The 23,481-nt window shown below is 43.8% G+C and overlaps 1 protein-coding gene across 1 annotated transcript in view; it reads right to left on the reverse strand.

The window, feature by feature from the left end:
- Positions 1-19,528: 19,528 nt before the first annotated feature.
- PDZRN4 (PDZ domain containing ring finger 4) overlaps positions 19,529-23,481 on the reverse strand; it is a 469,963-nt gene continuing 466,010 nt past the window's right edge. The window contains exon 8 of the mRNA XM_069228854.1: positions 19,529-21,643. Within this exon, the coding sequence (XP_069084955.1) occupies positions 20,126-21,643 (1,518 nt within the window). The 3' untranslated portion in view covers positions 19,529-20,125. The remainder of the gene's footprint in view (positions 21,644-23,481) is intronic.

A 23,481-nucleotide genomic window follows, 5' to 3' on the forward strand; every position in this document is an offset into this window, starting at 1 on the left:
GATCTACCTCGCTCTGTTTGGGACTAGGACTGAGTTCCTCAGAATCAGAAACAGGAGGATAGAAGGACTCATTGTAGCATTACCTCAACAGCTAGAAGAAGAAAGTTAAGAACTTCAAAGACATACCATGATGATGGCGAAGACTCTGGGCCTAGTGCTCACTTTGTGGACTGGAGAAAGGTGCATTGATTTGGGAAATGCTGTAGTCTGTGAGTTTGCTGCATTGCTGGCTCAAATATGAAAATCCTCTTTATGTTCTTGCTCTTCCTCTGAGTGTTCTTGGACCACTCTGACTTCAAGAAACCTTGCTTCCAATCAATTTGTCCTTCTCCTTTACTCTAGAATAGTTTTGTTTTCAATACGGAGGCCTTCTCTAAGTCATCCACGAAACAAATTGAACAAAATTGAACACTCAAGACTCCAGTCTACTTACCAGACAGGTTGAGTCAGGCACCCAAGAATGACAGACATTTCAAGAATGGAGATGCATTGTTCAATTTGGCAATACAGTATAATTTTCCTTTTAACAATCATACTTTTCAGAACTGGATGGGTTAACTTCAATAACCTATCATTTGTATTTTTCAGCCCTAGAAGACATAACATTTAGAGATATACTATTTTGGGGCTCTCTGGGGTAGAAGGACTGTTTGCAATGCATTTAAGTGAACTGTGTCATACTTATCCCTTCATCGTTTCCTTCCACAACAGATTGGTGATGGTGTGCTGCTTGGAACAAAAATTTGTATTGTCATGGTTTCTTATGCAGAGTGTTTGTTTTTGTCATGCTTTTCCTCAAATCACCTTTCCCACCCATTCACAGAGCCCCCCGACACTCTTCCCCTGGGCTGTGTGATTTATTGAGGTGTGACTTAATTTTACACCACAAATGGATCACAAATTTGCTGGGGTGGAAGTGGTGAAAGCAGCACCAAATCACTGCATGACTTTTATATTACCTGAGCAATATTCCACACCGGCACCATCAACATCATCATTAAGTGTGAGACACTGGCACCCTGTTGCACTGCTCCCCACTTTTTGCCTGGTTTCTGGGGGCAACTTGGACTGGAGTACACTGGGATCCTCTTGACCAGGCCCCCAGTGCCAATGTCCTTTCCCTAAAATTGCAAAGGTATTGATACAATTGGCAACACCTTTAGCTGGCACTATAAGTCCTTAGTAAATGGTACTTAGGCACCCAATGCATCTAAGGGCAGCCCCTGAGGGCAGCAGCACATTTTGTGCCACCCTCAAGGACCATGAATCCACATCTACCCAGCACTGCCATTGCAGACTGAGGCGGTCATTCTGACCTTGGCGGACGGCGGAGGCCGTCCGCCAAGGTACCGCCGTCGGAACACCGCACCGCGGTCGAAAGACCGCGGCGGTGATTCTGACATTTGCCCTGGGCTGGCGGGCGGCCGCCAAAAGGCCGCCCGCCAGCCCAGGGCAAATCAACCTTCCCACTAGGATGCCGGCTCAGAATTGAGCCGGCGGAGTGGGAAGGTGCGACGGGTGCAGTTGCACCCGTCGCGTATTTCAGTGTCTGCTGGGCAGACACTGAAATACTTTTTGGGGCCCCCAAGGGCCCCGCAGCACCCCCTACCGCCATCCTGTTCATGGCGGGAGAGCCGCCATGAACAAGATGGTGGTAGGGGGTGTCTGAATCCCCATGGCGGCGGAGCGCGCTCCCCCGCCATGGAGGATTCAGACGGGCAGCGGAAAGTCGGCGGTAGCCCGCCGGCTTTCCGCTTCTGGCCGCGGCTGTACCGCCACGGTCAGAATGCCCGGCGGAGCACCGCCAGCCTGTTGGCGGTGCTACCGCCGACCTCCGCCCTGGCGGTAATTACCGCCAGGGTGAGAATGAGGCCCTGAGTGCCCTGGTGCAATCCCAAAATGCAAACTTGTCATGACACACAGCCTGTTTGCCCTGTCCACTATAAACTGTGTGCAATATAGGTAAGTCACCCCTCTGGCAGGTCTTCTAGCCCTATGCAGGGTGCACTGTACTGTATGTGAAGGCATAGCTGCATGAGCAATATGCCCTTACTGTGTCCTTGCCAAACCTTGATCATAGTAAGTGAACAGAGCAGCCATTTTAAATGCATGTGCTGGATGCTCATCAGTACGAGTTTCCGAGCTAAATGATGGCTACTCTGAACCCTGGGTTGTTTGCAATCAAACAACTCTGAATGATAAATCCAAACTGGCACCAGTATTTGATTTATTACAAAATGTACCCAGGGGTCACCTTAAAGGTGCCCCCTGCAAAAGCTAACTACCCTGGCATAGTTGCAGGCCAGTCCAACCAGTCTGCCACCACCAGACAGGATCCTGTACCCCTGGGCAGGGGGCCTTTGCTTTCTGGGGCCCAGAACAAAGCCCTTCCCAAACAGAGGTCCTACCCTACCTCTCCCAGAAATGTGCACAGTCCTGCCTAAGAGCCTCAAGGGGCTTACTGGCCTTGAAACATGACCCCCAAGCATAACTCTAACAGTGGATGCCCTCCCCTATTGCAAACCCCCACTTTTGTTGGGAACAACGACAAGAAAACACATAAAGGACAGGAGGACTGGTTGCTTGCACCACCCCTAAACTGCTGCATGTGAGGTCACCTCTCCATTTCATTTTCCTACATCTTGCATGAAAGGAAAGTAGACAATCAGGTGTACGGAAGTGTCCTCTGTCACAGGAAGTGGTCACTTAGTGGGTGTAGCAACCCTAAGGTAAATGACCCATTGGTCACTACTTGGTACTCCCTAAAACTCCTACTCAATACAGCGTTTAGTGGGCATCTCTAGACCAAGAAATCAGTTTCTAAGGACACAAAAGGGCCAGCAACAATGAAAACCAAATGCTCGAGAACTGCAGACCTACTGCACAAAGAAAAGGCATCAAAACTTGCCTGCTGCACCCAGGACTCGACAATGGCCTCTGAGAGGTTCCTGATGGACTCTAGAAATCCCCAGGAGACCTCTACTCTTTGAAAATCGCCAAAGACCTCCCTCCAGGTTGAAGGCATCACTCTCCAGCAACAAGGCACCAACAAGCCAATGAAGTCCACTTCACTGACCGGCTGCTGACCAAGGAACCGGATGCCATAACCAGGCCACACTCCACTTGACAGACCATGAGGACAATCCCTGCCAGTGTTCTAAATTTTATGCCACTGCGCCCTCCATCGGATGAACCGTATCATTGCCCTGGGTAGTGGTCACCTAACATCAGACACCAAAAAGGACAGTCCACTCTGGACTTTAAAGGACTAGGAGGAAGCCCCAGTTGAGGGACTCCAGAAAAAACCAGGACCTCCCACCAAACTGCCCCTACAGACCTGCAAGTGACCCTCAAGGTGACCAACCTCCTGCATCCAACGGCATCTTTGCACATAGCTCCTGGCTCACCAGTTCGCTCTGCACCCAGCTGCGCTGTACCCTGTACCAAAGATCCAGCTGTGCTTTAAGGGTCCCCCACCACTTGCGACCTCAACACTCCAAGGGGGCCCACCGGATTTGCCTTTAAGTCCACCTGGGCAGTGTTCTTCCAACTGGTCCCCGCTGTGTCCTGGCACCAGCTCCAGAGACCTTTTCCTGTTGTTCCGCAGGAACCAGGAGCAACCCACTTCCTCCAGCTGGCCTATAGTGCCCATTGACGACCTCAACATACCTGCAAAAGGAGATATTGTTAAACACACTATTTTTACATTGATTCCTATGGTGAATAATTAAGCTCAAAAAGACTATTTCTGCTAATCTTCTAAAATGTATAACTTAAAAGGCACTTACCCTATTTTGATGATCTTGGTCTTAAAATCTTTATAACAATCTGAAGTATTTTTGTAACTTGGTCTCGAGTTATTCTTTTGAGTGTGTGCCTTGCTATATTGATACTGTGAGTACAACAAATGATTTGCACTTCTCCAAGACTAGCCTAACTTCTCAACCAAGCTACCATAAAAATTAGAGCATTAGGTGGTCTAGTTTTTACCCCTGTAAACCAATGTGTGGCTGTCCGGCCCTTCTGTACAGTGTTCCTAGCTTTGCACACTACATAGAGGGACAGTTTCATAAGGCCTGTTGTTTTGTGTGTGTGTAAACGCTTAAACTTGTCCAACCACTCTTTACTCTGAGCCCACTTCTCCTGACTCCATGATTTCATTTCCTAGGTTTAGTTTTTCAATACTAGCTCCCCAACGTTGCTCAGAAGAAGCAGATATAAGGTCTTCTTTATTGTGTGTCAAATTCTGTCATTGTTGTAGTCTAGTCTCAGCCTACTTAAATTTATAATGTAATATGATGACCCAGCAACTCTCTGTTTTCTTTCAATCTAGCTATCCATTATGCATAATCCAATGATTAATCGTGCAGTTGGAGTTTGCATGGGTGAGAGTGGCACATTCGTAAGCCTGCTACTTCTACTGCCTAACACCCCCTTTAGATGCCGTCTTCGAAAAACCCTGCAGCAAGAAGACTCCCTTGCTTCATCTATTCAAGTAAAAGAAGAACTATGTATTGGGGGTAACTTGTTTGGTTAATAATTAACTTCTACTAAAGACGATGTTGTCTTACTTGTCTATGAGTATCTAGTTTTTTGTAGGCAAAATAGGCAATGGCAATCATCCTCTAGTGGTCAATATAGTTTCAGAGGGTAATAGAGCAAGGGTATAAGCAAATGACATACACTTTTTTTAGCAGATTTAAAAAACAGGCTACACTAAAAGACAGCAGTGCAAACTAAAACACCAAAATAAGCATTTGAGGCATAAATCAAGTTAAATAATGTATCCCTTTTTATTTTAAACAAATACAAAAACCCACCCTTTTCACCCCCAAACAAATAGCCATATACCAATAAGTCAAACAAAAAGTCTAGTATGTACAGTTCTTGAAACATCCCGCCCCAACTCCCTACCCATCCTCACCTCCCACAGGTGCCCCTCCCAGCAAAACAAAAAATTAAAAAAAGAGTCTAAAGAGGGCGTTCTAGACACAGGTCCGGAGATCTTTGAGGCTTTCCTCTATGTATGCCACCCAGCAGTCCAGGCGCACAAGGTGCTGCAGGCCGTGGCTTTGGAAGATGTGATCCAACTGTGAAGGGGGGCAGCAGTGGTGGAATGGGGAGAGGCTGATGCCAGCTGGTGGGTGTGAGGGCAGAGCCGCTGGGAGGCTAGAGGCGCTGGCGACTGGTTGGTGGAGCTAGGGCCGGTGGCCATATTGACTGCTGCCTTGGCCTAATCCTCCTCATCCTCCTGAAAGGCCACCAGCAACCAATATTTATTGTGGATGCCATCCAGCCTCTGCTGCTGCAGCTGGGCTGCTATTTCCTGGTGAGTTGGATGATGTTGACCAGGAGTACCTATATCAGAAAAGAAAAAAGAAAATAACAAATTATAAACCATGCTCTGTGCAAAAAATAATTTTAAAAAGTAGATTGGCACAGTAGCGGTACACTGCTGGTTCTCTAGGGCAATTGGAATTTGATGTGGCTGATTATGATGAGTCATAGGGCCATTATTCTCCCTACACATGCCTCACTGTAGTTGACGAATATCAAAAGGGTAAAAATTTGAGCTGGCACGAAAAGTGTTATGGAAGCCATTAAATATGAATCAAATATACATAATGAAGTGCATGCCAAAAGGGATTTTTCAATTTTTTTTCGTGGATTGGACAAAACTTTTAAAAGAATAAAGGACTGAAATAGTAGAAGGTGACAGAGTGAGCACTGGGAGGGAAGGGGGAAATACCTTTCAAGTTTGCAATTCACTGACAACTTTGTAAATGCTGCATTAACTGAAGCAGATGCAAACTGCACAGAAAACACTAATGTACTGCTGTATTGAACCACACTGCAGTTACGTCAAAATAGCGTTGGTGACTAATGGGGAGGGAGGTTTGATGATGGGTAGAAGGATACATATCCGCCTTGCTTCAACTACAGTGAGTTAAGGGAGAACACAAGAAATTAAAGTACCCCCACTTTGAACCAAAGCTTTGATAACCATGCAAACCAACAAAGTAGGTGAACAGCAGACAACTCCCTCTCTACAACAGCTCCTTTATTTCTTAACTGCAAGCAATTATACATTCATCTTTTCATTCATCTATTCTATTCACCCTTTGATACTCACCATTTAAGCTTTATACTCTCTAGTCCAATCTTTCACCTTTCCAATGCAGCCACCCATATTAACCCACCCGTCCATCCATACACTCACCTATTTAATATTCACTCTTTCAAACACACTGCTTTCACTTACCCATTTACCCATGTATCGTTAGATACCATCGACTCATTCCTTAGCCAAGCATTGGCTTTTACCCATCCAACCTTCACCCACTGAGGCATCCTTTTACTTTTTCCAATCACCCTTTCACCCACCCATGCATCTCCTATCACTCACCTATGCATCTTTTCCTTTTACCCACACATCGTCTCACTCATATATCATTTCACCCATTCCTTCTTATAGCCATCCATCCTTTGTTCACTTTTGCATCAAGCCATAATTTATAGCATCTATTCATTATGAGCTCTCTTCTGCTGATTTGCAGAGAGAAGAGGCCATTAAGAACTCAACCCCCACTGCAGCTGCTATACCAGGGGCTTCTCAAGCAACGCCGTTGCAGTGAGTATATTAGTAACTGTCAATGAGCAAGAGCAATATAACTTACCAGTGATCATCCCTGCTACTGTCAGTTCCCCCCTCCGACCACTGCCACGTCCGGCACACTCGTGCTGCTGCTGGCCCCTGCAGAGGTGGTCGGTGCGGATGGCAAAAACATTACACATTTCGGTTCCAACAAAAAACAACCTCAATAGATCATTACAGTTCTGTCTTCCTCTATCTTTCACTTTAGGGATTTTGTTGGTTGTTAGAAAAGCCAGGTATACAAATCACCATGACCTTTTTGTATTGGAGGGACAGAGCTAAGTCACTAAGGTACAATAAAGTGGTATAATACTTTAGTCAATCCAGGATAACCTATGGTGAGGTCTTGGTTTGCAAATGCAATGGAAATGAGCAAGGCAAGGAAAACCTTCACAAAAAGGTCGAAAAGCTGACTTGGGCATGGAATCTTGTTAGTAGAGTACCTGTCCTAAAAATCTGTCCTCTTAGAATTAAGGGCCAGTCCACAACCTATATAAGGGGAAGCTACTAAAAAAGCACAAGAAAGCTAGTACAGACAGGAGGATGTCAGGTTCGGAAACATGAAAAATAGATAAATGCAGGGATAATAAGAATTTAATAAAGTTTACATAGAACACAAATAAGAACAATAAAGGTAGACAGGCTCAGTAAAACTAAAAGAAAAATTATTCGAAATGAGGAGAGGTGAAAATTAGGACAATAATAATAATAATGCAGGAAGACTTACTGAGGCCAGAAGATCCACCAGCATCCGCATTAGTGGTGGCACTAGCAACCTGTTCTCCTCCTGGACTGGCCGCCGATGTTGCCCTCTTCTTCCCCTTGGGTGATGAGATGAGAAATAAAGAAGATAAAAAAAAGTTTACCTCCCCCAAAAAATATTTTGACAAGCAGAGGCAAACACAGTAAAGTTGTACTTTTCTAAATCAGATTGCCTATTCTGATGAACTCAACTCAAGATGACCAATGACTTCTACTTTCCTAATTCCTGCACCTAAGCCCGACACCAAATTTCCTAAGCTACAGGTCACATTTACAAACGTTTGATGTAGTGCAGTGCCACAAGCCCTCTTGCAGAGCTGCCCTGTGTCAAAAGAAAAAGGCAGGAATGTGCCATATCTACAGCTATATGGCCCATTCCTGTCCTTTTCCCCTGCACTGGTGCACAATGGGATACCATGAGCGAATGCAGACACTCCTGCACCATGCTGCAAGGGTGCCTTCGTTGAGGGGATCATTGTTTTTGTGCAGGAAGGGACACCTTCCTGCATAAAAACAATTACAAGATGAGTTTTCCTTTTTCTATGGGTGCTGCAGAAAAAGGAAAGAACGAGGAGAAATAAAGGTATTTCCCTTCATTTTATCTCCCTTACGCCTCCCTGGGGGAGGCATAGGCTTTTGACGCATTCACAGGTGTACAAAACCTAGTAAATCTAGGAACACCCACTGTAAAACTCATGGCACGCCTCCCTCTTGCAGGGTGATTCAACGCAGTGACTTGTGCTGAGTTCACTCAGTCCACATTTACAAGACCATAAAGAGCCACACAGGGTGACCTTATGTGGCCAAATATGGCCCTGCAGTGTGCACCGCCGGACCATCACTAAATGTGACTTCCGGTGGCGCAAAGGGCATTGCAAATAAATATGGTCCTCTAGTTACAACTAAGTAACACAAACAATGCATTCATATTGAAACAATTGATTTTTGCTTCTCAACCACCTTTGATGGGGCGACTCAGCCTCCACTTTTTTCAATGCATAGATGCATACATACTATGATGATATCATACTAAACATCACAAGGAAGTTGCGATTGAGAGGGACTACACAAGCTGCATAAAGAAAGGCACAGACAAGGGAATGCTAACTCACTGATATTACTTATTATTGCAACCACTATCTTACAGTTAGGTACTGCTGTCTTGCCAGTTGGCTCAAACTGGATCAAATAATAAATAAACGCAGCCTTAATATACCTCTGAGTGTCAGTACTGCTATTAGAAAAGAGGTAGCATTGTGGAACACGCAAAATAAATAAATATTACTCACCGAGCCCTGACACCCCGATGCCCAGTAGGTCAAGCAGGTCCTGTTCATGGTCGATTATGTCCACCTAGAGGTGCATCAACTGCTGCTGGGTTTACTGGAATCCAGTGAGCCGACAAACCAACTGGCCCACCCTCTCCATAGTAGTCTATGCTCTAGAAGGTTATAACCAGTCACAGGCCTGCTGCCTGCATGGAGGGGAGGTGGCACTACAGAAAAAAGACAAGCACTGCCACCCCGTGGCAGTGCCAACACCCACAAGGTAAATGGCTAGCAGCAAGATCAGTACTGCTATCCCCTCTGCCGCCCTGTGCTCTGGCACTGGGTGAGAAAAAGAAAGGGGAAGAAACAACAAAGTATTCAAAAGTCACAAAAACACTTCAAACAAATGACAGAAACACAAAGACACACACTGATGAAATAAAGGAAAATGAGGGTAGATAATTTAGAAATTCGTGGGATGGTAAAGAATGAGTGGATTAAAAAGTTAGGCCCAGCACCATGCACAGAGACAGAGAAAACAAAATGGCCATGCCCATGCAAACTGCGTGGTGTCGATCGCACACGATATTTGAAATGCTAGAACGCAACTCTCGCTCCCAAACTTGAAAAACGTAGTGCAAACGGGCACACCAAGCAACTCTGCCCACTGGCGGAATTCCGCAGAGCTCTCAGAGTTTTTTTAAACCACTTCACGGAATTCCACATAGTGGGACTCCACGAGCTCTGACCACCCCTAGTTATGACTAATACGAGATGAGTCTACAGAACTAGTGATTTATATTACAAATATTTTTGACTGATTTTGACAAATATGAACAAAATATTCTGAAAAATTATAACTACATGTAAGTTTCATCTTATAACGTTTTATGCACATAGATCAAGGAGGGCATTTTAGGTTGGTCACAATACTTGTGGTCTCATTCTAATTCCATGAGTGGTAAAACAGGTAAATGTGATATGTCTTTCTAAGATGTAATTTGCCAGTTCATACCAAACATAGACCAGACACAATCAGGGTGAAAGCAGACATTGGTAGAACAATATAAATTATTATTTATAGGTATGTTGTTGCACACTTGTACACTTATATTCCAATTTACCCAACCACTTTAGAACAACATTTACAATTTTACAATTTGTGTGCAATCTCAGTATTTCATTTTTCATTAATATGAGCACTTTTGAAACAGCAATATAATCTCTGGGTGTCATGAGACTTCTAAATACACACATAACACATTCTAGATCATGGTATAATAACTTACCTTAAAGCAAATGTAGAAGATCATCCATGTAATATAAAACCAACAAAAAATGCTTGAAAAAGTAATGAGTAAGTTAATGGAAATGAACAGAAAATACATATGCATGTCTCAACATTTCAGAAACTGATTGGTTTCCCTCTTCTCTTTCCACTCTATGTAGATGAGCCTAAATTGTTGACATTCATCTCTTTCATGTCAGTGTTTGCATCATATAGATTCAGTAGCAGCTGATAAGCTTTGAAACTGGTGGGGTGCAAGCCTAAATCCTAACTTGGCTGTGCTAGCAAACCTGGGTGTCCCGATTAGGAGGGGCATGCCTCACCATAAGAATTTGCTTTCTAAAAATAGAGTTTAATGATGCATTTTCCAGCTCAAGCACATTCCACCAAGTCACAGCTGCTGACAATCATGAGAAGCATCTACCGGTGGCTCTGGTTTGTTTTGAGTGGGGAGGGGGTCTATGGTACTCTGAAAGTTGTTGTGAGGCCTGCCATGCCTGTAGATTGTCTGTTAAGCAATGACCTGGGGCATACTACCTGGAGGAAGAGATCAGGTCTCTCTTGGAAATGATTGCCTGAGTGGGCCTGTATGACCACATGGTCCATGGCTGTCCAGGAAGTCAGTCAAGACTGTCTGGAGTCTAGAGTAATGGCCCAGCCAGCTGCCTAGGAGAGAGGCAAGGGGCATGAGAAACCAATCCCCGAAGTTCCCGTGGTGGAGGTTGACAAGGTCCCTGAGGAGAAGGCCCCTGAGCCAACCAGGAAGGACATTGCCGCCATAGGTGACCTTGCTGAGCTTGCTGACTATCAAGTTAAGGGTGGGCCCACCAGGGAGGAATTTTGCAAAGTGAAGAGAGACTATCCCGCTCTTGAGGGCTTGAGGTAACAGGCCTCAGCCCATGCAGCAGGTAAAGCCTCTGGGGATCACATAATCTACTGAGAGAATGATCTCCTCTTAGCGAGCCTAAGGCCAGGCCAGTGGGAAGTCAGGGAAAAAGCTGAAAGTTCTCCTGATCCCAGTTCTCATCATTGGCACCCCCCTTTGAAAGGGTAGGCATCAATGTCATTGGTGCATTGAACCCCAAGACAGCCCTAGGCACCAGGTTCATCCTGGTCTTGATGGGCCATGCCACACACTACCCCTAGGCAATCCCTCAGAGGTTGGTGACTGCACCTGTGGTGACCAGAACTCTGATGAGGATCTTTACCTATGTGGGGTTACAGAAATAGTGCTTGACCAAGGCACTAATTTCATGTCTGCAAACATGAAGTCTATATGGGTGTTGCGTGTGTTGTAACTTATGAGTTCACTACACCCTATCTCCCCCCAATTCAATCGCCTAGTTGAAAGGTTCAACAAGATCTTTAAAGGCATGATTGCAGGCCTACCTGAGGCCATGTGATGTAAGTGGGACATCCTCTTGCAATCCCTTCTCTTTGCCTACTGGGAGGTGACACAGAAAGGAGTAGGGTTCCATCCCTTTGAACTCCTCCAAGGAAAACCCTGTTAGGGGAACTCTGAGTATTGTAAAGAAGGGGTAGGAAAATGCTCCCAGAACCACCCCCCCCACACAAGGATGTGGTCAGCTACATGTTGGCCCTCCGGAACCAGATGCACCACTTCTTGAAAAAGGTCAAGAGCAACCTCTAAGCCAGCCAAGAGGTAATGAAATACTAGCATGGCCAGAAGGCCACACTGGTGGAGTTTCAGCCTCACCAAAAAGTATAGGTCATGGAATCAGTGCGGCCCAGAGCACTCCAGGACAGATAGACTGGCCCACATGAGATCAAGGACCATAAGGAGGCGGCAATTTATTTAGTGGACCTACTGGCCATTTGGAACCTCCTAAAGGTGCTCCATGTCTCTAGACTCAAGCCTCACTTTGAGAGGTCTGAAGTGAGCATGGTCCTTGTGACAGATGGGGTTATGGAGGAGAGGGATCCTTTCCCTGACCTCTCTGCACAAGAAAACAGTGGGTCAGTTAAGGGTGTCAACCTCTTTGCCACCCTGACCCCAGAGCAGCAAGGCGGCTGTTACCATTTGCTAGGACAGTTTGCCTCACTGTTTTCTCTCAACCCCTGGTCTCACACATCTGTGTATACATGATGTTGACACAGGAGACAGTCCCACTGAAAAAAAAACAAAATGTACAAGTTGTCAGACAGGGTGAGAGTCAGCTTCTAGGAGGACGTCCTCAAGATGCTTCCCTTAGGGGTGATTGAGCCCTTTAGCGGTCCACCCCCGTGATGTTGGTACCAAAGGCCACCCCATTGGGCGACAAACCAGAACTCTGGTTCTGCATAGAGTATAGAGGCCTCAATTTCATCGCCAAGACTGATGCACACCCCATCCCCATAGCTGATGAGCTCACTGACAGGCTAGGCGCTGCCAAATTCCTTAGTACCTTTGACTTAACAACAGGTTACTGGCAGATCGCCTTGTCTAAGGATCAAAAGAGAGGTCAGCATTCTTAACCCCTGAGGGCCATTACGAATTCTGGGTGATGCCCTTTGGCTTGAAGAATGCCCCTGCTGCATTCCAACAGATGATTAACAGGGTTGTGGCTTGCAAGTAGGCTTTCTGTGCCACCTAAATAGACAACATTGCCGTCTACAGCGCCACCAGCGAGGAACACCTGCATCACCTCCAAGAGGGGCTTCCGGCCCTGCAACAGGCAGGACTGCCAATCATGGCCAGCAAGTGCCAGACTGGGCAGTGATTCTGTGGTGTATTTGGGAGACCTGGAAGGTGGCGGCAAGGTGTAGCTCCTCCAGGCCAAGATTGAAACCATCACGGCCTGGCATCCACCTAAAACCCAAACCAAAGTGAGTGCCTTCATAGGACTCACTGGCTACAACAGAAGATTTGTTTAGGGATATGGCACCATTGTTCCCCCCTTAACTGAACTGACTCCTAAGAAGCAGCCCAGATTGGGGATCTGGACAAAGACTTGTCAGAAAGCCTTTGATTCTCTCAAGGAAGCCAAGTGCACAATAGTGGTGCTCAGGGCCCCTGATTACTCCAAGGAATTAATCGTGCAGATGGACACTTCAGAGCATGGCATGGGACAGTCTTAGCACAGCTAAATGGGGAGGGCCTAGACCAACCAGTAGCCTTCATTAGCAGGAGGTTACTTTCAATGTAACAAAAGTAGAGTGCCATTGAAAGAGAAGCTTTTGCTGTGGTCTGGGCACTGAAGAAGCTGAGACCATACCTGTTTGGGATTCACTTTTAGGTTCAGAAAGACCGCAGTCCCCTCAAATGGTTATTTTTGACACATCCCAGGTACTGTGTATGAAAAGGATACAATCACTTATTCGTATACATTAAGACATATTTAAACCTTCAAAAGTGATATCTTTACTTGTGCATATTGGATTTTTGTTGATTTGGTCTTATTTTATTAAGATAAATATTATCTATTTTCCTAAACTGGTTTGGTGTACCTTTTGGGGGTGTTTTCACTGTGTTACTATGGGCCAGATGTAGCAAGGTCCGAATTTGCTATTCGGAAATTGCGAGTCGGTGCGACTCGCAATTTCCGAATCGCAAATTCGGATGCAGAACGGTGTCTCAGACACGTCTGCGACTCGCTACGGGGTCGCAAAGACCCACCTCATTAGTATTAATGAGGTGGGTCGCATTTTGCGACCCCATAGCGAGTCCCTGCACTCACAGGGATGGTGGCCTGCTGAAGTCAGCAGACCTCCATGTCTGTGACTGCTTTTTCAATAAAGCAGTTTTTTATTTTTATTTTGCAGCCCATTTTCCTTAAAGGAAAACGAGTTGCAAAATACAAAAAATAACGAAACCATTTGGTTTTGTTTATTCAGTGTAGGCAGTGGTCCATTGGACCACTGCCTGCTCTGAAAAAACCTTTTTGCCCACATTCACAAAGGGGAAGGGGTCCCATGGGGACCCCTTCCCTTTTGAGAATGAGTTACCACCAGTGTGACACTGGTGGTAACTGCGAATTGCTTTGCGACCACATTCGCGGTCACAAAGCAATTCTGCATTGCGATGCGAGTCGCAAATAGGAAGGGGACACCCCTTCCTATTTGCGAGTCGCATTCACAATTTGCGAGTCGGTACCGACTCGCAAATTGTGAATGTGCATCGCAGAAGGCTGTTTGCATGGCTTAAACTGCGATTTTGGCAGTTTGCACCATGCAAACGGCTTCCTACATCTGGCCCTATATGAGTTATAGCACAAGTACTTTACACATTGCCTCCTAAGCTAAGCCTGCCTGCTCTGTGCTATGCTACCAGAGGGTGAGCACAGGATAATTTAGGTTGTGTTGTGACTTACCCTGACTAGGATTGTGGTCCCTATTTGGACAGGGTGCATACCTCTGCAAACTAGATGCCCAATTTCTAACACCAACACAATCATTGACTTTGTTGTCCCATAACTAGCCAGTCAGTGCCTTACTGGAGTAATTAAGGTCATCAGCCCAGGACTGGTTAGAAAGCTTCTGCATGTCCCTAAATCTTTGGCATGTTAGACTTGCCAGCCTTTGGGTGATCTTCCCCCAACGTTTTGCCTGCTGCCGTCATTTTTCTGATCTCGTGTTTGCTGGTTTTAGGACTCTGCATGCTGTACCACCGCTGACCAGCACTAAAGTGCTTGTGCTCTTTCCCCTAAACATTGTAACATTTACTCCTACCCAACTGGCATATTTAATTTACCTATAAGTTCCTAGTAAAGCTCACAATATGTGCCCTGGGCCTGTGAAATTAAATGCTACTAGTGGGCCTGCAGTTTTGACTGTGCCACCCACAAACGTAGCCTCTAAACCATGTCTCAGGCCTGCCATTGCAAGGCCTGGGTATGCAGTTTCACTGCCACTTCGACTTGGCATTTACAACTACTTGCCAAGCCTTAATACACATAGGTCACCCATGGTAGCCCATGGGGCAAAGGCAGGTCATGTACTTATATGTTTTCCATGTCCTGGTAGTGAAAAACTGCCAAAGTCATCTTCCACTTGGACAGGGGGCACACTTCTGCCTATTAGAGAACCAATTTCTAACATTGGAGACAGAGGTGGGATCACAAGTGGAGCTGTTAACCAGCACAGACCAGACGTGGATTGCAGATAGGCGGTAAGGCACAGAGAGCATAAGTGCAGAAATGCATACTTTCTAAAAGTGGCATTTTTAAAAGAGTAATGTTAAATCCAACTTCACCAGTAAGCAGGATTTCTCACCACCATTCCAATAATACCAAACATGACAATGACACTCCTTTCAGATCAGAAATTACCACTTTAAAGTATATAAGGGAAGTTCCAATGGAGGCCTATGAGAGAAGCAGGCTTCGCAATAGTGGAAAACGACTTTGGAAGTTGGTCTTTGGTGCATCAGGCTATTGAGCATTCTGAGCACTGTCAGGATGACTATGTATGTGTGTTTAAAAGGCTTTTCCAAGTTGAAAGCAATTCATGGATTAAAAAGCCTCTGTGTCTAAAAGACTTCTCACATACTCATGAGTGTCCCTTCAAACAGCACCCTATGGCTGCACATGTGACGATCCCCAAGCGTTGGGACTGCAGGGAGATTATACACATACCATAGGCCTGCTCAAGAGCTTGAAGGTTTGTTGCAGGGATGAGAGCGGAGACTGCAGTAAAGTACACCTGACTTAATCTCTCTATACATGCAATGCATACTTAAAGAAAATGTTGCAGAGTGTCCTTTGTATTTTACAATGTTAGTCAGACTATCTTTGCATAGTTTGCATATTATTCAATCACAAATTACTTACTGAATCTGGTGCTTAATGGGACTTCATATTCATGAGGTGTGTACATACAGGAAAGAAAAATGCAGAAAGTGCCAGGGTAGACACTTTTACCAGTTCCTTTTATATTACTTCCTAAATTCAATAGTGATGGCCCCAGCCCACAAGAAAAACGCTCTTCCTTGAGGCATGACCAGTGCGACGCTGCTGGGTGGTGTCAGTGATTCCACACCACAATTGATGCAAGAGGATGGAGTGTGAATTCCCTTAATTAACATGTAGCCTCTGAACCTCAGAGATGAAGCCTGAAACGCCCAGGCTGACATTAGGTGCAAAACTTCGCCATGGAATTTCTGGGTCTTGCTGGGCTGATGACCTCACAGGCTCCAAATGAGTGAGATCATCAGCCCAGCAAAATGTGACTCAGGAGGCTGGTGCAAGCGCACCAGCACATGGAATCTGCCTGCCTAACACTGGCCTGGGACTGCTACCTGACCAACACTCAGAGCAATGATCAATTCAACAGACACACAGCCATGGTAGGCAGGCTATTGGCATCTGTTTTATAGGCACTACAGTACCTAGAAGCAAAATCGAGGCAGCAAACAGAGAAGGCACAGCCCCAGTACCCTAGGGAAAGAACCCTTCAATATAGATTGCTTTTCACAATAAAGAAGAACAAATGTCAATATGTACAATGATGATTTGCTTATCTTTAGAAAAATGTGATGAAACTTGTGTTAATGAATCTTTTCTTTAACTTTTCTATGATGGAGACATTAGGAATATTATACTATTGAAATAGTTTTTTACAACTGTGAGTAAAGGATCCTTTTTGCATGGTCAGCCTATTTGCTGCTGAATTTTATTGCTGATATTTATACTTTGCTCAATTGGGTACTGCTGTCCTGTGCTCAGTGTATGTGCTTTGATTCATAAAACATGTAGCAATTGATTATCCATGATTTGCCTATTTAAAACTCCTATAAAGCCATAGTGTATGGTGTAGAATCTGCACTCATGGCACAGAAAGTAAAATATCACCTGTGGACTGCTGCCCTTTTTGTGCTATCCACAAGCGTGAAAAGGAAAATATGGTGTCAGACCTACCATTGTAGCTTGATGACTGCAGTTTACGTCTGCAGGGTGACCCATTAAAATAACACCCCTGACAGTTAAAGATCTCCCTTTAAATATCAGTAAGTCATCCCATGTAGTCCTTGTAGGACACAAGGTAGGGTGAATAATATATAAATGTAGGACATGTAGAATATTAATGTTAACATGCCCTTAGAGTGACAAGGTACTAAAAGCTATTTTCACTGAGGAAGGCCTAGGTGACCTATATAGAAAATGTGACAGATTATAGTACTGATACTGAATTTTTAGAATGGGAGCAGATAGATAAATAATAGATATTAGGGAATATTACTTTCAGAAAATTACATTTTCCCTGGCTGAAGTTCCTGAAGGTTATTGTGTATTAACTCTCCAGCTTGACCCAACCTATACTTGGCTTGAATGTGGTGTTAATAAGAAGTGAAATTCCTCCCGGGAGCACATAACAGGTTGGCCTGAATGGGCAGGCTTGCCTCCTCCAAGCTCAATAGAATATGCAGGGTGGATTCTGCAGGCATTCTGTTGACATCTCAGTGTAATCCTGCCCCAAATGTCTGTTGAACTACATGTAACCCTATGGCGTATTTTAAAGTAAGAGAAGAAGATACCAGGATAATTCTTGGGTATCCTCTGTGTGGTTGCTGGAGGCCTTTGTCCTATTAAACTTCTGTCTCTGGGTGTGTTGTGGATACAGAACCTGCTACAAATAGATTTTAGTGTTTGAAGTTGGTGAACACTAGGATGACCATAACACATCCTCACTCACACCCTTAGTCTAAGAGCCCAAGTTTAGTGTAGTTGAAGACTGTCACCATCTTGGATACGCTCTGACACATTGGATTTTGGTCTTGTTTACAGTAAAGCAAACATAAACTATTGTAAAAGTAGGTATGCCAGGGCCTGGGAGCCTTAACTCCATTGGACAAAGAGGAACTAGGATTTTCTTAGGTTGACCCTCACCCACAGACTAATGAACATTACAAAGCTGGAGCCTTTATCATAACACTGCTGGCTTTGTGAAAGGATACCAGGTGGAATGAATCTGCTGTGTGGGGCAACTTTGACCTGCAAGAAGGATGTGAGGAGTTTGGACCTCCTTATACCTGAAAACCAAGGACAAAAATATCTCTGAGAATCATAAGGCTGATCCCCTACATGGCTATAGGAGCATAAAAAAGCTTCCTGTGAGGAATCCCAACTGATTATTTGCAACTGACGTCTGGAATGAACGTAGCTGCTTGACATGCTGAAATGCTCTTTGTGCTCCTCTTGAGATCCTGGAGACCTTTGAAATGTATCCCTGTCTTTTTTTGTTCACCAAATAAAGTTTGGGAACTTTTCAAAACATTTGCTCCAGAGATTCGAGGGGAGGAATAATAGTGAAAAGTATCCAACCAGCAGTCTACAGCATTGGATTGAATGTCACATTTGACCTGTGTGCAGAACAGTTTGCCTCAGAAAAATGATAAAGTCCTTTTAAGATTGAGACTTAGATTTTTTTTCAAACTTCCAGGGCTTTGTTGGTTTAACTGACCAGTGCTCCTTTGCAGTTGACCTGAAATTAGGTGTGGATCCCGATCTATCACAGCCATTCTTAGGGCATTTACCACTTAAATCATTAACAATTCATATATCAAGTTCTGCTTATTGGATTTATTTCATTTTGGTGTGATTTTGCCTAGTAAAATGTTCTCTCTTTTTATGGTCGAGCGCGCAGGAGCTCTGGACTATGTTGTAATCTCTATGTGGGCTTCTAACCACGCACATGTCACACCCGTCACTTTCATTCGTTCGTGGGCTTGCCTTTCAAAAGTCGATTGATTACATTTGTGAAAGGCGTACATACGTCATGCCTTTTCCGGTGTTTAGCCCTCCTCGAGCGCACCGGTAAACTACTGAAAACATAGAGGCTCTGTGTTTTCAGCTGGTTTCTGGACTACTTTATCTTTTTATTTCCTGCACAGTGCGATCTCACTGGGCGGAAGTCTAGCGCTTTGCATGACATTGACCCTGTTACATGAATAATTGCACGTTTGCTGGTTACATGGATGATTGCACTTTTGAAGATAACATGGATAATTGCACTTTTACTGATATGTTTCACTGGGAGCAAACTTCTGCTTCCTTTTCTGTGTCTCCTTCACACTCATTGGCTCGCACATGTGAAGCTGTTTTACTTTTTATTATGAGTTTATGTGACAAGAAAAATCTAGTTAGGACTTTACAACGCTAACAGCTCTAACGCAAGCAAACGCGAGACCCGTTGCATTGCAAATGCTTGATATAAATTGGAGTGGGATTTTTTATTGTGCCATGTTTTTCATGTTTTAACTATTGTGGTACTTTCTAAATGCTTTACACATTTTCTCTAAGGTAAACATGTATGTTGTATGCCACAATGACCAGAGTTTGAGCTCACGTTTAAGTTAGTGAAACTTTTGACTGAACCTAACAAGATAGTAACGTTACTACTTGTGATGGTCACCCTGACACTCAAAATAATAAACTCCTTCCTAACAACATCTATTTGAATCATTGTTTTAATTATTTAAGAAAGTTAACTATGCATGTGTCTGTAGTATTCGTGCCATGTTTAAGTTTAGTGTAATGTGTACAAAGCATAGCTCAAAAAAATGGAAAGGTGCTGATATTGTTTTAAATCTCAATGAAATAAATCTGTAGATAGTCTTTTAAGGTAAGAAATAATTTATTTCTCATCTATCTTCACAGTTACCATACATTGCCTAGGTACATGACGACTGCCACTACACAGCAGGGCACCATTGCCCACTTATGCTTTACTTGGATGAATACAATTGTAATTTACAGGTTAAATGTACAACGTCATTAAAAAAATTAGGCCATATGATGATATGCGGTACATGATTTATTGACAGTGCAATATGAGACATTGATTATTAATTGCTGGGTATGCCAATAAGCAAGCATATAAAAATTATCTATTATTAATAATCAAGTAGAAAAAAGAAAAGTAGAGAAATAAATCAAGAGCTTAATTACAATAAATACATTAGGTCAGTAAAGTAACTTCTCTTTTTTTAGTTTTTACATTTTGTAGAAATAGCTCCTATATGCGCATACTGCAGGGTAAATAAAGTTGTCAGCTAAAGAAGATACCGTTGTATGAAAAACAGAATGGAAAATTATCAAATAACTTTGTATACAAAAAGTAAAACTATAAAGAGCCACAAAAAATATAAAAATGCCACATTGAACGAGGCAATCGTACTCTACCCAAACCGGTAGTATGCTATATTAAAAGCCATATTCATACAGTAGTAACTGACAAAAAGGCATTGTGGACTTTTGTGCCCTCTGGGGACTTGGCACCATGTGTCATGAGTTCTTGGATTGTCATCCAGTTGTCCAAAATTTTCTTGTTCCGTTTTTTCATCATTTTTTTGTGACTGAGTTCAATAATGTTAATTTCCTTTTTGCCTTCACTGCCACTCTGTGGGCTTTCTTTCAGACATTCTAATCTGCTGCGCATCATAAACTCTCGCCGCCTCCTCTGCTCCTTTGCTCGCAACAAGTGTTGTTTTCTTTCTTCTTTGCTCCAGTAGCGGCCCATCTTCAGTTCGCTCATCGTGTCGTCATCCGTTGTCATTCCACTTCGCTCCTCCTTTATCTTTAGAGCGCGCTCTTTTAGCAATTTGTCTCTTACAGGTCTTTTTGTGATATATCGTGTCCCGTCGCTCCTCATTTTTACTTTCCATTCCATCCTGGGCTCTGTTAGCTTCTGGGGGTCTTTGCACACACTTACGAGGCTCAGCTGACTTTGAGCGTACTCCACTGCAGACTTCTGTTGGATTAGATGCATATAACTCTGATACTGTCTCGCATGTATAGGTATATTACCTTGTCTATATGCTGCACTGTGGTAAGGAGACAGATAGGGGATGTGCTCTGCACTTAGTGACTCGTGTTCTGTTCTTTTACTGCATTCAAAAACATTATCTCTCCTTTGGACAGCAATGCTCTGCTCTGTGATTTTGGTTTTGCTTGGTGTGGTCTCAATACTACAATGCCCAGAAGACAACTGATTTGACACTAGTGTGCTTCTCATATTTTTCCTGTTGGTAATGCTGATCATTCTCTGCAAAGAGCTGTCTGGCGATCGCTCGATGGTTAGTGGTGTACTGCGGCAGCTTTCTGCGGTGTTATAAGCACTAGAGCTGTCTTTGTCAGATTTCTCTGGCTGTTCCACACTGTTATCCACTGTATGTGTCTGCATGCCCCCAGCAGCCTTGCATTCGTCTTCATGAACTGACCAGATATTGCTATATTGATGACTTATCTTTTGAAGTCTATGAGCATGCATAATACTTTGGCACTCCAGTTCAATATTTCTAAGTTCCTCGTTAAGTGCTTCGAGCTCGTGTGCAACACCCTCTTTCTCACCTCTGCTACATTCTATTGTACTTCTTGAATAATACAGGTCATACTCTCCACGGTTTCTGATTTTGCATTTGAGCTCTAATAACTGACGAAACCTTTCGCATTCGTCATCCTGGTTTCCTGTAACATCAGAGTCAACCAGCTCTCTGGAAACAAAACGTTCATTGCACTGGAGTTCAGTGCTTCCTAAAGTGTCTTGGCTCTGCCCCGGATCTTGCTTGTCCTGCAAGCATGTATTGTTGGGCTCCTCAGGCGCGTTCTCCGGTTCTGAGCTCTCCTCATTGCGTAAACTCTCGTCTGTAGGTCCCACTCCACTGTCCTTCTCATGGTTGTTGGGTGAAGGTGTTGCAGTGTCTGTTGTGCCATCGTCTTCCTCTGTTTTCTTTGGCTAAGGGTCAAGAGACAACAAAAGTTAGGACAGATAAGGACATGCTGTTTATGGTGCAAGTTGCATGGCTGATTTAACATATATTAAAAGTCTTTAAACTAGCATGGTTGATTGAATGTAGTTTACAGCTATGAAATAATTTAATGCAGAACTTTTCACACAAAGAATATTCTTGTTCAGGACTTGACGCAAAGGTGCTTGTGTCTCGCCATGATGTAATTATGGGAGTGCCTCCTGTCTGGAAGAAAATATTCGGACTCTTCCTCAGCTTGAGTTTTATAGTACTAAATTCGTAGAAATGGCGTTGATAAATATTTGACATATGTCACAAAACGACAACTGATTGGTCAAGTGGGACCTTACTGTAACACAGAACCGACAGGGTACATAAAACGTAAGAAAAGTTCAATGGACAAAGTTTCATAAATATGCAACGGTCTGACTGAAAAGCCAGTTTTTTCAAGATATTTCAAGGAGATGCTCGTTTTTTCTAAGGTATTGTAAGTAAATGCAATAAACAGATTATAGTTTGAATATGGTTATTATAGTGATCCAGAAGGAGGACGCAAAATGACCATAATGTCAGGTGTGAATTATTTCGCAAAGCGAAGGATGAGAAATTGGATAACGCTTTCAGAGGTCTTTTCCAGAGATGTTTTTTTTTTCTTTAAAATAATCAGGGTCGGTGCTTCCTACAGACCCTTCTATAGCAGATGGCCCTACATTGTTGCTCTTTCATTGTAATATTGTTAAACTTGCACCATGGAAAACCAGAAGTGACAGTAAGTAGTTTCTGTTTTTATTTAGTAACTTTCATATACTGATATTTCGAATAATGAGGAGTCACTGCTCTGCAGGAACTGGTTGTAGAATTAGGCCAGGGTGTGGTATGCACAAATATTTCAAAGGATGGCCCTAGGGATGAGCGCAGGTATCATTGCTTTTGTCACTGAAGTGTTCTCAGGCACATGCTGGTTCCAGAGAGCCTTTGATTGGCAGATGCACAGTGGTCAGCGGAGGGGATAGTGGATGTATGTTAGAATATCGCTTGAAGAAATATCTTCTGACATAAACGTAATGAATATTGTTTATAAAATTAGTGTAACGTTGGGAGTTAATTTTATGTTATTAACTTCAACAGGACACTATTTTTGTAGAAAATATTTTTAAAATGATATTTAAGTCAAAAAATATTCTGACAGGTGATTCTGAATGAGGGCAGCAAATTGTTTCAGTACTCCGCTATGATGCCGTAGTAGATAATGCAAAAGTCTTTTAATTAGATGTGGGATATGTGGGGGACATTTGTAAGTATAAGGGTATGGCAACATGTGATCTCCATGGGGCATGGCTGCTCAGTAATTTAGCTGTTAGCTGTGGTTTTAGATTTGCTGTACAGCCTGCAGTCTATCTCTGAGCAAGCTACGAAAAGAGATTTAGATTAGTGCCAGTATAACAGCCCATGTGGCAATCTAAATGCGATCTTTAAAATGTAGTATTCAGTTCACGTAGTAATTTTTGCATGCCACATCAAGGGCAGTGGTTTAATCTGTGGTGTGAAAACAAAGGACCTTGCTGGATCTTTAGGAATTACACACACCACACAAGCACCAGCAATGCCTACACTCCAACCCTACAGCATGCGACACAGCAAACCCGTACATGACCACCTACTCGCATGCATGTTTCTCAACACATGATCACTAAGTAAACACACAATAGAAATATTGGGTCTTCTGAGCAGCGACGCACCCAGCATCCTTTTCATCAGAGAGACCTGGCTTAACCCGGCATCAGCTCTGACATCACTACAGCAATCCCAGTAGGCTACAAGGTTG

This window comes from Pleurodeles waltl, chromosome 4_1 (genome assembly GCF_031143425.1).
Source record: "Pleurodeles waltl isolate 20211129_DDA chromosome 4_1, aPleWal1.hap1.20221129, whole genome shotgun sequence".
Classification (NCBI taxonomy): Eukaryota; Metazoa; Chordata; class Amphibia; order Caudata; family Salamandridae; genus Pleurodeles; species Pleurodeles waltl.